At 39.5% G+C, this 17183-nt stretch overlaps 1 protein-coding gene across 1 annotated transcript in view; it reads left to right on the top strand.

Annotated features, from left to right (window-relative positions):
- The window catches only part of DAAM2 (dishevelled associated activator of morphogenesis 2), a 175390-nt gene that overhangs the window by 97647 nt on the left and 60560 nt on the right, over positions 1 to 17183 (top strand). Inside the window, exons 4-6 of the mRNA XM_058801423.1 lie at positions 246 to 320; positions 6618 to 6712; positions 12959 to 13292. Coding sequence (XP_058657406.1) covers positions 246 to 320; positions 6618 to 6712; positions 12959 to 13292 — 504 coding nt within the window. The remainder of the gene's footprint in view (positions 1 to 245; positions 321 to 6617; positions 6713 to 12958; positions 13293 to 17183) is intronic.

Genomic DNA, 17183 nt, shown 5'->3' with positions numbered 1-17183 from the left:
GTTATTCCGTGTTCAGTAATCTGAGCTGAAAGGGATTCTTTTTATCTGGCATACCATGGTGACAGTGCTGACTTTACACTTTCAGAAATGTTTGTAATAAATGCCACACATCCATGTGCATTGTACAAGAATACAGGGGAGATAACACAATAAAGAGCAGAGCAATGAAGAATCCCAGGTGGTTCTTGAGTGGCTTTCATCCTGTAAAGTTGTCTTGTGTAACCTTGCCTAACTTTCTGTTTCAGGAACAAGAAGATCCTAATAAGCTTGCTACCAGCTGGCCCGACTACTACATTGACCGCATCAATTCCATGGCAGCAGTAAGTTACCTCTCCTGCTAAACAGGGAAGATTTCCTACCACAGGGATGTGTTTCTTTAGGAGGAAGTCCTTGAAGGAAAAGAATGTTAGCCCAAAGGCATAACTGGTTTAAAATAGGGCTTCCAAAAGAAGAGTGTGAGGATTAAGAAAGAGCCCTGCTCTAGCATTAGAAAGCACTATATTAGAAAGCACTATAAATATTTCCTTTTATTATTTCTACAATACTGAGAACTGAAAACAACCAAATTATGGTCTAAAATGAAAACTGAACATTTCAGGTCTGAAATGAAAACTGAAGAGAATATTTGATGAATCAGCAAAAATCAACTATTTAAAAACTAGGTGAAGTTTTATTTTGTTGTATGGTTTCAAGTTGATTTGTAACCAATCTGCAAAATAACACTTGGGTTCTTAGTTTAGTAGAAGAATTAAAGAAAAGGTAGTTGTTTATATAAGATAATATCCAGTAATATAAGAGCACATAATTAAAAGAGCACAAGGCTGTAACACCTTAGATGTAAGATACAAGCCAAGAAGGTATTTGAGTAAAACCTTTTTAATTGTCCCTGTTCAATAGTTGTATACTGTGTCTCTTCCTCTGAAACATCCAGTTAAGCTGGTCACCAGCAGAAACAGAGCATCTGCATATAGTGTTCACTGATCTCCTTTGATTTGATAGATTTTACATTTTTAAATTTGATTTTTTTATTGAATTTGTAGTCAGTTTTTTTCCTCCAATTACTCCTGTGCAGTGTCTACTTGGCTGTAGTTGATGGTTGTGCAAAAATGTCGATAAGAGTTCTGTTCCTAGCATCTTAGGTAGTACACCTTGCTTGCTTACTTATGCTTTTATTTTAGATTAATAAAGACTTCTCTTTGCCTTTTGTATTGTTATGAGCTATGAAATAATTTCATAAAACTAATGTCTTAATGGATGCTAAATATGCAGTAATGATGTATTTCTCATGGTAAAATGTCTTGCCAAGTAAAACAACCTAAGATTTGCAAGCTACAATAACTCACTTAAGAGGATAGAGGAAAAGCTGCTTTCTACTTAGAGTCATGAATAAACAAAACTATCACCTTCCTTTGTGCTATATTTTCATGGGGCAGAGTAAGGGAATAGAAAGAATATGGACTTATTTTTAGAAAAGACATTGAGCTTTAGTGACTGGCATGACACTCTGCTTTGATTTCCTGACTGAACAAATTTACTCTACTAGGGCCATTAAGGGGGAAAAAAATGAGTATGAAACCTTGCAGTGTTACTGAGCCAAATACTTCTGGTAGGATTTGATCCAAGGCCTCTTGAATCTACTGAAGTTTTTCCATTGATTTCAGTGACTTTTTGGTTAGTCTTTAAATGATCTTGATGTAAACTTGGAGTGAATATGTATACACCACTGTTACAAATCTGGAACAGCTCCATGGAATGAGACTATATTTTGGCCTATGTTTCTAATTTTAAACGTGTTTTAAGAGCACCAATAAACACCAGCCCTGGTAATGTTGTTTGCATGCCTGGATGCCAATGCCTGAATGATTGATAACCTTTTATTTGGCTTCAAGACTCGTGATTCACTCTTATGCTTGAGGTGTTGAGAAGACACACTGGGGTTAAAACCCCTGCTTCTGATTTGCCATTTGGTTCCTTCATTTTTCAGCAGGTGAAACCAAGTTGACTCGATTTTGCTGAAATTGTATCAGCGGAAAACTGGAGTAATCCAGCTAAGAACCGGCTCCAACACACTTTAAAAGACATGTTCTGTTCATTATTATTTAGACCTCTGAGATTTCTAACTTTCAAACAGTTATTTTTGGGTACCGTATAATTTCAGTTCTAAATTTAGTGGGGTTTTAAAATTTTTTTTAAACTGCTTCCAAGTGGAGTTGACTTTGAAACTGTGAAAGAAAAACATGTTTCATGTTGCTTCCCGACAATATCTAGTGTATTTCAGTTTGTGTCTCTTGGGCACTATCAGGTATTGCAATATTTCAATTGGAAGTATTGCAAGAAGTATTGGAGTTGAAGTGGTAGTAATAATCACAGAAGTGTTAGTTTAAAATGCCTTAAATCCTGCTTTTAAGGAAATTTTATCTTTGCATCTCGTGTGGATTTGTCACATTAGAATCTTTTCATATTTGTCTTGCACATCATTTTTTATGTCCTTTTTTTTAAATTATGAAGTCTTTTTAAAATATATACTAGCTTGGCAAGTATGTTCCTCCTACTCACTGAATGAGTGGAAATGGCACCTTTTTCATGCCGATATCATTAGGTATCTTTCTGTGGACTTCAGTGGGCCAGGGCTCCTGTGCTCAAGGATCCCTTTCTCAGAAGCCCTGCTGTGTCTGCCCTTCACAGATTACGTTTGAGAGCAATGTGGTGATTCCTGACATGTTTGACGTTCCCTACTTGTAACCTTAGACCACTATGTTAGGAAGCACTTTAAGTCACAGATTCCTGATCCAGTTCAAAAAAACGTGTATTTTATGTACGGTTTTCTTCCCATAATTGTTTCTGTTGCTATGACTTCTCAGATTTTTACACATTTTAAGCCAGATTCTCACAAGAGCAAATGTCTAAAACTGTGTCTCTTTACTAGTGTGTGATTCACAGCACATGGAGGCATTGTCCCAGACTCCAGGTAGTCTGACTGGAAGGCAGTAGAACGTTGGTACACTGTCTTCTGGACCAGTCATTAAGACAAAGGGACAGCTGCTAATCATGTTTAATTTAGAAAGCGAAGCCTCCAAATTTGTCTAGTCCCCTGATCTCTGTGTGCTATAAATGATACTGGGGGAGGGGGACAGGGTGCATGCCCACAATAGAAGACTCTTTCCATTATCAATGTCATTGTCATCTGCTGATTCATCAAAACACAGAAGTTTCTTTTCTTAAAAATAGAGCAGCTGCCCTGTTATTATAACATGTAAAGAAATGTCCCTGTGTTCCGCCTGCTCTCCTTGCCCCATGACACTACTTGGTAGCACAAATAAACACAGCTCGCACTTCCCTGGGGAGGAAAAATTCTTACAGCACTGTGTTGCTTTTATGATCTTGGCTGTGGATGCATTTTCACGGAGAGACTTTCAGGTGAGCAGTAGTTGAAAATTCAGCTTTTCTGGAGAGGTCACTCGGTCAAGATTGTGAGATGGGTCAAGATTAATAAATACAGCTGTAACCAGGACCTTTTCCTTGACTCAGAAAACATTTATTTGAGGCAGAGCAGCTTCACAGGAGGTTAAAAATATATAAATCTTTCAGCAGAATTTAGCAGGTGGATGATAACTTTCTCCTATAAGTTGGATGACATATATGTTACTTTAAACTCTACTTGCATGAAAGTTCAGGTTTTTTTTTTAATAACATCCATTCATAGTTTATTGTTTATAATTTTTTCAAATAAATTTATTCTAATAATAATTTATTCTATTGGTTCAGCCTTAATGTAGTTAGAGATATGCACCTTGAATTTCAACTGAGTATAATGGCAAGTCAGAACATCCAGGTTGATTTTTCACTCTTCATTCTTTTTGTGTCTTACCTTTTTCATTTCACACATGTGAGGCTATGAAGTAAAATTAGGTCTGTTATAGAGTGTATTGTTGCTGATGGTTTATGCCTTTTCTTTCTTTTCCTCCCTCTCTTTTCCCCACATGCTGTCATCAAGTATTTTCCTTCCTGGTAGTTTTGGGGAATGATTAGCCGTTAGGATAAGGTGTGGGAAAAATCTGTGCTTTTACAAAAACTAAATTTTTTCCTTTTAAGTGGAGCTAAAATTTCAAAATAATTTCTTATGCTACCTGAAGTTTTACATATAAAATTCCACAAAAAAAGATTGTTTTCACAAATTCTTGAATTTTTTTAACTGGCAAATCAAGTGAATAGATGCTGTACTTTCCAAGGTGATACACTTGATCTGGAAAACTTCAAATATACTAAATATGCTTATGAAAAGGGCCCTATATATAAACTATCTTTTAGTGCCAGAAAAGGACCTGGCACTTTTTTGCTTCCCCTTCCTAGCATTTTGGTTAACTGATGGTAACTATCTGCCTCCTGAGCCCAGCAGACGTTAGTCCTCGAGTGCAGTTTGTTCTTCAGGAAAGCAATTCATCAGTCAGCCACGTGAATGAAATCCAAACTCCAGTAATGACAGTTTCCTCCCCTCTGTCTCCCAGGGACAGTTATGTTTTTTATAACTCTTGCTGAGAAAGCCATTTCACAATGCAAACCCAGTTTCTTTAGTGAGGGCATGAGGATTTGAATTCCTGGCCATTCACAAGAGTGAGAAATGAAGGGTTCTTGGCTGCCTGCAGCTTTAGAAAAGGGGTTTTCCATAATCACCCTCTGTTGTAAAGGCAGGATTATTTGTATTTGTTTCATTTGGAAATGGACCTTTTTCACTCTGAACAAAGTACTGTTGAGTGCCTTCCTACCATCCATTTGCTTTCCCCCCAAAATGGCTCAGAGGAGAAATTAAGCCATTGGAGGAACGGGAACTTTTCAAAGGAGCATTTATGGGCCAAAGGAAAGATGACCAGATGGGCTGTCACCCAAGAAAATACAAATCAAGCCCCAAATCACACCCGAGGACTTTGCCATCCATAATGCCTGGTCAGGATTTCTGTTTATTTTTCGAAGAGGGGGATCATATACGGCTTGGCTTAAGAATTTCAATTTATGTTTCTGGCTGTCGGGGGATGCTGGCAAAAGATAAAACATCATCAGTTCATTTTCCATCAGTAGCGCTCTGTCATTGCATTAGGGCAGGAAATAGCTTGCTCTGTGACTGAGTGAATTTGACTTTAGCGTGGATCAGAGAGAGGAGCCCTAGAGTTAAACACATCTCCCCATGCCAGCTGTTCTGCATAAGACGGCAACAGCGTGCAGCCAAGTGACCACCCTCAGCATCCGACACGTGCTGGCATCACGTGCCTTGCAAGAGCAGTGGGAGCCCTTCCAGGGAAACTGAGGTTCCTTGGGATGGTGGCGAGGATGGAGAAGGTTAAAGGAGGTTCTGGTGAGACAAAGGTTTTCTTTGCTGCTTGCTAAACAGTAAAATAAAGACTGAAATATTTTGCTGTGGTGAGCCATAATTGTAGCTACTCAGATTCCACCACAGAGAGGTACAATATCAGATCCCTGATAGATGATACTAGTTTAATTGGGTTATTCATTTGAGAAGGGGTTCAGAGCTGCTTTCCAGATACCACTGAGTGATATCCACAAGAAATCCTGCCAAAAAGAGTCATTTATCCTCTCATTTTACAGCTTGAGCAACTAAGAAGACAGAGCTATAGGCTAAGAATTTCCAGCATTAAGTCTTGACTTTTTCAAAAGACACACATGGGACTTGTGAGCCTGGGTGATATATGCAAAGGGCACTGCAGAGTCTTGCCTCACATGACAAGGTTGCAGTGGTGCTGAGTGTAGATCTGGAACCCTAATTTTCCACTGATATATCACTTTTTTTAAGGGCTTTATCTGACTTTGAGAATCATAATTTTTTTTGTGTGTATTCTACTCATTGTCTCTTACCTTAATTTACAGTCTCCCACAGCAACTTCAGTTCCAGCTGACTGCAAGCTCTAGTATTTGCAAGCTGCATATGGGGAGGGAGATCTAGGCTTCATGTGTTTCAGTTTACTTGTTAAAAAAAAAAAAGGATGGAGATTTTTATGATGCTCTAGCTTTTTCCAGTAAACGTTCCTAATTAATAAGGGCAAAGTGTACAGGGAACACCAGCATCTTAAAACAGGTGCTATCTTTTGCATGGGGAAGAAAAGTCAAACATGTATATAAAGAAAATGTAATTCAGGGTACTTGCAGGCTTTCTAGTCACTTGAAGATTTTATGCTTTGAAACCTGACACAAAAGTCTGGTTTGGGCTTTTTTTTCCCCTCCACCCCAAATCCCTCCAGTCATGTCACTCTAATAAAAGATATTGCCTCTCCCTACAAACTTTGCCTCACACATCCATAGATCACCACAGCAGATTGCTGTTCCAAATTAGGTACAGTTTTCTGCGGGCATACTGGCAACTGTGATTTTTGGGGGGTAATCTGAGAACCCTAGTTTAGCCAGTGTGGCAAAGTGATACGCTGCTGCCAGTCCACACGAGCAGCCTCATCTGGATTCAGTTTTGTAGCTGAGGCACTGCTTTCCTAGTGAGAGGTCAGCGGGCACCTCTGCATGTGTCGATAGGATAGTTGTTTTTCATAATTCCTGGTCTGTCTCTCAGCTTCCACACAGCTCAGGCTTTCCTAATTGCCACCTTCTTTTGTGACCAGATGCAGACTCTGTATGCTTTCGATGAAGAAGAAACAGAAATGAAAAATAAAATAGTTGAAGACTTGAAGACAGCTCTGCGGACGCAGCCCATGAGGTAATGCTGTTTGCCTTTCATCGCGATTCGCTGCCTCCACACGGCCACATGTGACACTGCCGGCAGTGGCAAGGACAGAAACCTCATTGTCCCACCTCACACAAGCCTCTCTGAGGTTTCAGACAATCCTCAGAGGGGCCTACAGTCCCTGGTCTGGGCCTGCTTAGCTGGCAGGCTAACTAATTTCACACTAATGCTGAAACATAGAGTTTCAGGAAAATAAAAGACAAAATGTACTGTGAAAAATCTGTGGCAGATATTTGCAAACATAGGGAATGACTGTGAAGATCAGATTTTAGTCTTCACAGCCCCCTGCCCATCTCATGTAATTTGATACACTTTGGGCAAAGTCTCAGCCTCTACTTTCAACTTTGAATTTAAGCTTCCCCTTATCTTTACTAATGTGAACTGTTTAGTACAAAGCAGCTAATCCATCTGACATCACCTTGTTTGGCATTATTCCCATTCATTCTGTGTTGTAACTGTGGCACAGAAAAATGTAAAGATACTTTATTGTGTACTGTCTTTGAAGGTAAGGTCATCTTTCTTTTTCTGGGAACAAAGCTCTGAACAATAGCAAACTAACTAGCATAGAAACCTTCTCAATTTAACACTTGGAAGAGCAGTGGGGAGAAACAATAACTTTAGTTGATAAGATTTCAGGAAACACTCAAAAAAATTCTGAATGATTTTTATATTGGCCAAATACTTTTGTACCCACACCATGCTGAAGTCATAGTTTCAGAGAGCTTCAGTAATGCCTAACCAAATACAGTTCTCTTTTGGGGAGGGGATCCTAACCAAGCAAATGAAATAAATAAATAAAAGCAATCCAGAAAATAATCTCAAAGAATTTTCATTGCAGTTACTTTGACTTGAAGTGAAGATTTTTTGGGACTTCTTGCAGAGCTATGTGCTGATTGTGCTTCTCCCTTTCATAATCTTTAAAAAATTGACTGCGTGCAGCTTCTCTAGTTTTTACCTCCTGTTTATTTCCTGTTCTGATGGGCTTTAAGAGAGCACAAAATCATATTCTGGTGCTCTTCAAGCATACAGATTTATCAGGCTTTGGTAATTTTACGTGTAGGTAGAGTGAATGCTTTTAACGTGGAAGCAGAGAAGTTGTTTCCTGAGACCTAAGTCAAGAGTGACTGTTTGATGCTGTGTATCACTGTCCTGAAGCAGAGAACACAGTAAAATGCAGCTGGACTCTATGTTAAAATGGAAGCTGAGGCAACTGTCAAACTCCCAATTCTCTCCAGGCTTTTAAACCAAAGTCCTGTGCAGTTGAGACTTTATATAACAGAACTGTTACGTTAATGTGGAGCTGGTTTGATGATTGCTCTGCGAAGGTGACAGCTTTCATTGAATGTAGCCACAGCAGCAAGGCCTCTTTGCTTTGTCCAGCTGGAACACTTTGGTGGCCACTATTGGTTGTTCTGCTGTGTCATTTTGAATAGACAGCCCAAACTCCTTGTTGAGGACATTGCAATAGAGAAGAAGAAAGAACAAATTCAAATGAGCATTTGAGCAAATTCTTTTGCTCGAATCTTTGCAAGATTTTTCTTCTCCAACCTGTATTGCATCTGCTGGATCACCTTAATAGCAGCCTGTTGCTTCATCTGTTTGTAATAACCCTGACAAGCACAAGCATTGGTAGAAGCATCTATAGGCTGCCCTATAAAGTCTTCTCAATTGCTGGCAATGGTTGTGGGGCTTTTTTAAAATAAAACAGTTAAGCCAAGCGAAATTTTGAGTTAAGTCCTGTCTCTCAACTAATTTCCAGCGACTCAATTCGTTAGCTGCCAAATGGGCTGCATGCCAGTGCCTGATCAACAAGCCAATTTCTTCTTGATGGAAAGGTTGCAGTAGAGAGGCCCTCAGCTCCATCAAATCCCTCTCATAAGCAGTGTGATATCTCAACCTTCAAAATACTAGTCTTTCTAGTTTAATTTGGATATCAAATCCTGTTTTGTTTGCCACCTCAATTCATCAGGCCTCTGAAGAAAATAGAGACCTAAATTCACACAGGATTCCAGAACTGTCTGGAATCCCTTTATGATAGCAGGTTACACAGGGCCTCTGACAGCTTACCAATAGGCTCCTCTGCTTGAATTCTCTGATCCAGAGGGATCAAAAGAAGAAAAATACTTGCATTTGGGTCTTTGTTTTATTTTACTGTAAACTGTGTCTCTTCTAGTAGATAATGCTGAGTAATTACTAAGCTCTGCCTATATTGCAACCCACCTGTTCTAACAGTTAAAAATAAAGCAGACCTATCCAAACTCAAGTTCCTATCCTCTTTGTAGAAAATGGGGTAGGAGTATCCCTGGGGCAGTTTCTGGTCCCCTTTGAGCAAGTGTACCTTGTTTGATATTTAGAAGCTGCCCAAAAATAATAAAGCCAGGTTATGTCTTAGTGCAGGGGAATGATCACAGCCACAGAGAACAAAAATGCTACATCTGCATCTTGTAAAGAAACACATTTTCTCTCAGGTTTGTAAAAACTCAGAACTATAAACAATTGTGATGACAAACTGTTGGACAGAAGCAGTGGGAGAAGAGCTTTTCATTTGGTATTTTAGTGCCCCAAAATGGAGGTTCAGAAGTGCTGCAAAAGCAAAAACTTAAAAGGGACTGGGAAAAAAATTGCTTTTTTGGAGCCCTTGAAAAATACCTTCTTTAGTCTGAGTCATCACTCATTCCTTTTACTGTCTGCATTTCTCTTTTTTTTTATTCAGATTTACCTCCTGCTATTTTTTGTTTGACTTAGCAGTGTTGCATCCAGGTACGTTCTGAAGAGGATCGTGTATGCAACTAGCAAGCAAAATCCATGATGCTGAATTTTCAGCAGTTCAGTAGTTATCAGGATTATGTGTGCCCCCTGGTTCAAAAACTAATGCTGCAGGGAAGTGCAGCCTTGCCTGTTAACAGGGTGGGGACATCCTGCTCTCTGCACACCCACAGCATATGATCTTTTGGTCTTTCCTGAGCTGCATCAGGTCTTACAGGGAAGCTGTACCCCCAACACTTGGAATCCATCAGTGGGTCAGTTCCTCTTTGGCCACCACATCTGTATTTGGATGAAAGGTTTATTATTAGAGCTAGCTAGCTCATTCTGATCAGCACTCTCTAAAACTTGAAAGGCAAAGAGGTGCCCTGCCTTTTAAAGTGTGCTAAACTGGTCAAGTGAGAGTCTGAGGTGAGGTTAGGCTTTAATTTGTGTGTTTAGCACCTATTAAAACACACTCTGCTTTATTTACATTTCAGTATTTGAATGTGTTGGCCAGAATGCATTGGCGTATATGTTTAACTTTACACCTCCCAGTCTAGAACAAGACCTTACTTTGCAGCACAGAGGCTGGGTAGGGCAGGAGTTAGTTACACACGTGCTGTGTACTGTGTGCAAGAAGGTTCTTGACTTGTATAAGTTGACTTTGCTTTTGCACATACACACAGACACCTGCATAGAGGCAGACAGATGCACCAACACCAAATCTGTGAGGATTGTGGCTCTCGGGCTGTCAGCTAAACTCCCACTTCTTTTCTACCTTCTACAGACATTTACTCACACACCTCCCCACACCACACAAATCCTCATACTGACTGTGTCTGTTGGGCCACAAACTGCTTTGCCATTTCTTTGCCTCCCCCAGCATGGTTTCTGGCTTTTCTGGAGAATAAGGAACTAAGTGTTTGGAAAAAGGGAGATGAAAATCATAATTTGATTCCTGCTTCTGATTGCAGCTGAAATAGAAGGGTACTTTCTTGGTATTGAGTAACACGACTCACTGTTTGCTCTCTGGGCTAGGAATAGTACAGGAAAGTCCCAACATTGTTTTAAATTATGTCATTAATCAAGTTTTGTCACACACACCGCTTTCCAGCGCATGCCTTCTTCTTGCAATGACCTCATCCTAACAGTCCTAGAAAAATTGCACTGCCAGTGAATTTAGTGAGAGTTTGTAGTTTATTGGGACAATGTGACTTTTGTGCATTTACCATTTTTTTTTCACATGGTCATCAGAGCAGGCGAAAATACATGAAAATTGTGGTGCCTTGCTTGTCTTGTCATAAGATTGTGTGTTCTATCCCAAAGTGCATTTAGGGGACCCTTTCCTCTGCTGCTTCTTGGGATGTTTCCATCAGTATTGCTCTGTAACTTCAAAAACATATTCATCTTAAGTCTTCCCTCAGCCCTGGAAGCTAAAAAAACAGGGAAAAACAGTTGTGCTTTTCCCCCAACCCCCAAAAGACACAGGGAACAGATAAAGTATAGAATGGGACTTGAAGGTAGGGGGGACAATTTAAAGTAGTAGTAGAGACAACAGTAACTCCACTCTTTATAGGCCCAGGGAATTGATCAGAATTCATTTGCATCCTTGATAAGTAACATGCTGAGTTTGTACTTTTTTTTTTTTTTTTTTTTTCAAAAAAATCCTTTGCGGCAACTCTTTTAGCTGTGAATGCACTTGTTTCAGTCTTCTTTTTTAAGCTAGCAGCTAAATGCATTGCAGAAACTTAACTAAATCTGAATCTTTGCGTAATCAGTTTGAATAACAAGCTGCTTTGGCTGACTTCCTGGTGCACAATGTCAATGCTGCTCTCAAGCCTGGAGAGAGAGGGTCTTTTGCTCCTATGACTTGTTAGGGTAGACAAAATGATGCATCCACAGAATGTGCAATCAGACCTTGCAAATTTGGCAGATTGTCTTAGCAGGGTTCAGTTTAATAATGTTTTCATTTTGGTGTGCCCTTACTCTGATAGTCACTTTGAAATTAAGTTTTGAACAAAAGCCAAACATCAGACCAAAACTTTGTTGAATACACCAGGCTTTTCCATATTTTTGGTCATATTACTGGCTCACATAAACTGAAAGTTGACAAATCTATCAGCATAGTGAGTGTAACTTTCAGGTAGGCTCTGAAAATTCCTTTGTGGCGTGGAGTGTAACCATCAAAAGACCATACATGTGATGAATCCATGTTATCCAGAGAAACAGAAGTATGGCTTGGGTTTCTCTTGCTGGTACCAGGACATGAACGGAGACCAGTGAAATTTGGTCTTTCAGTACGGTACTTCCATTATTACTGATTATAAGTAACAGCATCTCATGGACAGAAAAAGAAAGATGGTACATTAGGGAAGAAGAGGGACTGAGTTGAAGCTCAATGACACAGAATTTTGGTACTTTTAATTTGTTACACAGTTGGCAATTGTTAGCAACCTTTTCAATTGCTTGAAGTGTCTTTCTATAGAAAGCTGTTCAAAGCATGGCCATGGACAAATCATTGCTGGTGTACATTTTTGTAGACTGAAAATTCAAGTGGGATGCACATGGTTTTGCATTCAGACATTCCAAAAACTGTACCTACCTGAGCAACATGTTAGAGGAGGCAAACGATGCAATCTAAGGAAATTATTTGCAGCCCTTTCCATGTCTTTGAATACCCATTTTTAATCCTAGGAACTTCAAACAAAATATTGCTAGAATGATTGGTTTGAATTAGCTCATCTAATTCTATCCTTTTCTAGTGATTTGTCTACAGGACTGTTTGCATGGTTTAAATTGACCCATCTGGATTTTTAACCCTGGTTTTCAACAAAAGCAGAGGAGCATTACCATTTACAGAAGAACATGCCCCTTTTAAATATAACATGTTCCTACACATATGTCATGGGATTAGAGTGTGAAGGCAGTATGGCTGATGGACAGAGTGGGAATGACTTCCCCTTTGTCAGTGTGCCCAGATCCTGGAGGTGGAACCTATAAGCAGCATTGTCTGAAAGTTAGAGCTAAGCCTAAAAATGGTTTTCAAGGTAATCTGAACTCAGAACTAGAAGTGTGGTGACAAGTCTGTGTGTTGGGTGTATTAGCACGTATGTAAGATGGAACAATTCAAAAGAATCCCTTCAGCCTTGAAAAGGCAGCAGCTGTTGAGGTGAACCACAGCAGTGTTTGGCGGTAACTGCAACAAAGAACACAGAGACCAAACAGAAGTGTAAGATGATAGCATATAATTACCCTGAAACTATGTAACACACCATTATTAGCTGGAATGTTTTCTCTCTTGGTTTGTTTGCTTTGTTTTTCTTAAATACCTGGGAATTGTTCTGTGAATTTAGGCTGAAAACTAGCCAGCTTTTAAGGATCTGGAGTTGAATAATATGGTGTCTTTTGAATAAAGTGCCTTTGGTCTGCTTTCCTTATTTTTCCTACTTTTTTTTTTGTGTTTTCTCTTTTCAGGTTTGTGACCAGGTTTATTGAGCTGGATGGCCTGAGCTGTTTGCTGAACTTCCTGAAGAGCATGGACTATGAGACCTCGGAGAGTCGCATCCACACATCCGTTATAGGGTGTATCAAGGCACTGATGAACAACTCCCAGGGACGGGCTCACGTCCTGGCCCATCCTGAAAGTATCAACATCATATCCCAGAGCTTGCGGACTGAGAACATTAAGACCAAGATTGCTGTGCTGGAGATCCTAGGGGCTGTCTGCTTGGTACCAGATGGTCACAAAAAAGTCTTGCAAGCCATGCTCCACTACCAAGTCTATGCTGCAGAAAGGACAAGATTCCAGGTAAAAGGAGGATGCTTTGACAGAAATAGCCAGAATGAGGAATCTCTGCCAGGAGTAATTTTTGAGTGCATATATTGCAAGCTTGCTAAGTAGTAAAAAGACAATATTTGCCATTTTGTTTTAGGAAGGGAAATTCCTCAAATAGGTTCTTACTATACGTGTATACTTATATTCATACTTCTGTTTCAAGACATATTGCTTGTCATTAAGGCTAACTTAAAATTCCATATATCTTGCCTGAAAATAGGGGTTTGCTTTGCTAAATGAAAGCTGATTATCTGCTCATACTCTAGCTTTATGGCATTTCTAGGACGGTAATGATTTATTCTGTCCTAGAAGCTGAAGCCACAGACTTTCAGGACCTTCTGTCGTGATCTTAAATCCTTAATTTAGTAATAAAAAGAATTGTGGATTAAATAGTGGAGATGAAGAATTAAATTAGGTATGGTGGAGGCACTTCACTTGCCACTTAGCAATCAACTTGTGAATCGTCATCACTTAGCAATTGTTGGCTCAAATAACTCCCATTCAGACCACAGAAGGGAAATGCATTCTCAGAGACCTTGAAGTAGGTCAGTGACAGGCTTTTATTGTGGAAACTCCTGGCTGCTACTATAATGTTCCTCCTCGCAGTGAACCGAGCTTCTTTACAAAAAGATAGTGGAGAATGTTGCGGTGTGTGAAGATGTGGCTCCTTAACTTGGGGATAATCTAACCCATTTACTGTTTTTCCTTAGAGGAAATCATTAGAGCTGTGTTGTGCCAACAGGCATGGGATCCCAATGCCTGACAGTCATTATCTCTTACCTCCTCTCAGCTAATGGATTTTAGACTAATAAAATAGTGAATGGGAAACAGTCTGTGCTGATGGACAGTAGCTGCCAATGTTTGTGTTAGAACCAAATGCACTGTGGGATTCACTGACTGTGACTCAGACCTGGGAGAGGGATGCAGGAGATTTTGATTTGGTATTAACCTATATTTGGCATTGTCAGGTCCGTCCCTCGATGTGCACCGCCTCCTTTGCATTGCTTGTCCATTCAGATTTAATGTGTGTCTTTGATATGCAAGTTTGACACATATGATGGATGGCTCCAGAAATGGGGGCCTTTCAGCCTCAGTTGGAAGCTCTCGAGGCTACTTCAATGGAGAAAATCATAATTACAGGAAAACTTGGAAGGTGAAGAGATTACAGCTGCAGTCATAAGAATGTGTCACCATTCTTTAGTACAGGAGGAGGATAGGAATGAGCAGTGCAGGTGCAGGAAGTAAGCCATGTACATGAGCTATGATGTGGAGATTATTGGGTACTGCCTATGGAGGAGAAGGAAAACATTAAAATTCAGTTTGTTCCCTAGTAATTAGCTGAAATAAAGAAACCTTCCTGAATTAATATGGCATGTTTTTATACCTGGGAGACAGGTGGGGATAACTTGAGCTGCTCTAGGAAAAGCAGTAACTCATAAGCCTGACTACACTTGTCCCATGTTAACTTGCCCTTACTGGACCAACTGACTTTGCTTAATAATTCCATATGGGACAGATGCTGTGTTAACCCTAGCTGGGTGTTCTCTCCCTCTTTTTCTATGTTGATTTAAAAGTTACTGAATAACTGAGCTAAGTCACTGCTGGGTAAAATGTGGTAGCTTTTGAGGAATCTGGTGGAATGATTTGCAGGTGCTTACCAGTCTCTTACAGTCATGAAAAGTAATTTGCCTAAATACTGTGCTTGTCAAATAACTTTTCCATTCAGGAAAAAATGAAAAATAGATGGATACTCTCTTTTATTTCTCAAGTAAAACAAAAAAAAAAAAGAAACCCCACCCAATCCCCAGAATGGTTTAGCAGAAGGAATGTGTTCTTGTTTGCAATTACTATGCTTGTGTTTAGAGACTGAAATTCAATTTTCCACTATACTCAGCAATAGCTTGAGTTTAATTTTGAGGAGGTAAGTGTTCATCCAAAGACATTCCTCATCCATCTCCAGTTATTCTTCTAACAGAGAGACTAGGGATTTTTTAAATCCTGAAGAAACAAATGTGGTGATGGTCTTTCTTACATTTTAGAGGATTCTTCTCTGATACTGCAGCACTTAAAATTAAGAGTGTTCCATCTCTTTGCCTCTTGCCCTCCTGCACCTCTGTCTCAGAATAGTCTTGCAGCTTATTGTCAGGAAAAGCATCCACTGTAACTTGAATATGGGAAGCCATTTTAAAAGAAGGATGAGCTGAAAATGCTTGTTCTTTACCTTTCCTGTAAGCTTCAAAGATGTAGTGTACAATGAAAGCGTTTTTCTATCCTCTTTTAATCCTAGTCCTGAATGTAATCTTTGTAACCCAGAGTTTGCAAGTATCTGAAGAGATCCTGTAGGTGCGAAACAGAGCCCTTTGGGGGCTGTGTTTCCTACAGCTCGAGCATCTAGCAGCATCATTTGGTGTATTGAAGTGTCCAGAAATTGTGGAGCTTTGCAGCAAACTTTATACTTGGCAGCTTGACTTTGACCAGCCACGCCTAAACACTGTTGTGTTGAAAACTATCCACCACAAGTGGGGAATCTGGCAGAACCCACAAACAAGAATTCTTTCTGTGAAAGTAATAAAACTGAGAACTAAACTGTAAGAACAGGAGAAACTATTCAGGGTAGAAATTTATTCCTTTGCCTCTATGGTCCATCATTGCAGACTGATTCTAAGTGGTGGGGGGAAGGAAAGCTGGGAACTGTGAAGGCACTTCTCAATCTTTTTATCTAGCTCTGCAAGACGATGGCCAAATTAGAGCCACAATGCATCAGAGCAAAGTAATCTCAAATTTTGGAAATCAACTCAGTTCTTGTGAAGTAAAAGTGCAGAGCTTTCTGGAAATTGTACTGAGCTCACTTTTATTGGAATGTCCAACAAATAACTTACAGGTGATACTGACCACTGACAATATCAGTGCCAGTGTTGCTTTTCCTTAAGTTGCCTTCCTGACAACGGTGGTTGAAAATATTCGTCATCCCATTCAGCCATCTATACTGTCAATTTATTCATCCTCATCTGTGAAAGCTGTCACTTTGTATATTATCTGTTTGGATTTATTTTCAACTCTTGCAGGTAGCAGTAAACCTAGGTGTCCTGCTCCTCCTTGTGTCACTTGGGGTGACCAGCACTATGTCTGTTGGGGCATCAGGAGGTTAATGTGATTAACACTAATACAGATCTACTTTTCCCCAAAACATTTTTTTTTCCTTTTGAAGAGAAATACCATTGTGATGAGTAATAATTTGGGGTACATGCTTCTGCTTCCACTCCTTTTTGTAAGAAGAAGGAAGAGAGGTTCAGAATGATTAACTGGCAACCATCTAAAACTTGAGCTCCTGAATAACTTGCTGCTGACAACTTTAGATCGAAACAGTGATTATTTCCAGTGTGCACAAGTGTGGTGGAGTGTAGAGATCATGTATTTAACACAGCAACATAAAACATGGCACATTTTGTTTAATATGAGGAGTTATTGCCAGTCAATGTTCTAAATGCAGCTCCTGCTACCTGGCACAGCTGCCAAAAGTTGTCAGAAGACTCAGCAACTGGTGAATTAGTGGAGAAAGAAAGCTGTGACTTAAGGTATGGTTCTTACAAAACTTACATTAACTCTGTCCTGCAATAGCTCATATTTCTTGAATAGAAAGCTTATAGTTTTATGCTAGGGTATCTGAAGTCAAAATTAAATGACAGTGAAATTCCTGAGCATTATAAATTCAACATTTATATTTAGTCCCAATTAAGTCCAAATTAACTTAATTGCACCAAGTAATATCAACTGAAGACCATTAATCAAACAGTACTGAAATGCTTCAGAAAGGATGTCTTTGCTTCCTGATATGTTCTCTTTTTAATTTTTTTATTAAGTTAA

This window comes from Ammospiza caudacuta, chromosome 3 (assembly GCF_027887145.1).
Source record: "Ammospiza caudacuta isolate bAmmCau1 chromosome 3, bAmmCau1.pri, whole genome shotgun sequence".
NCBI lineage: Eukaryota > Metazoa > Chordata > Aves > Passeriformes > Passerellidae > Ammospiza > Ammospiza caudacuta.
Note: the sequence above shows the minus strand (reverse complement) of the source record. Positions and strands in the feature narration are given on the sequence as shown.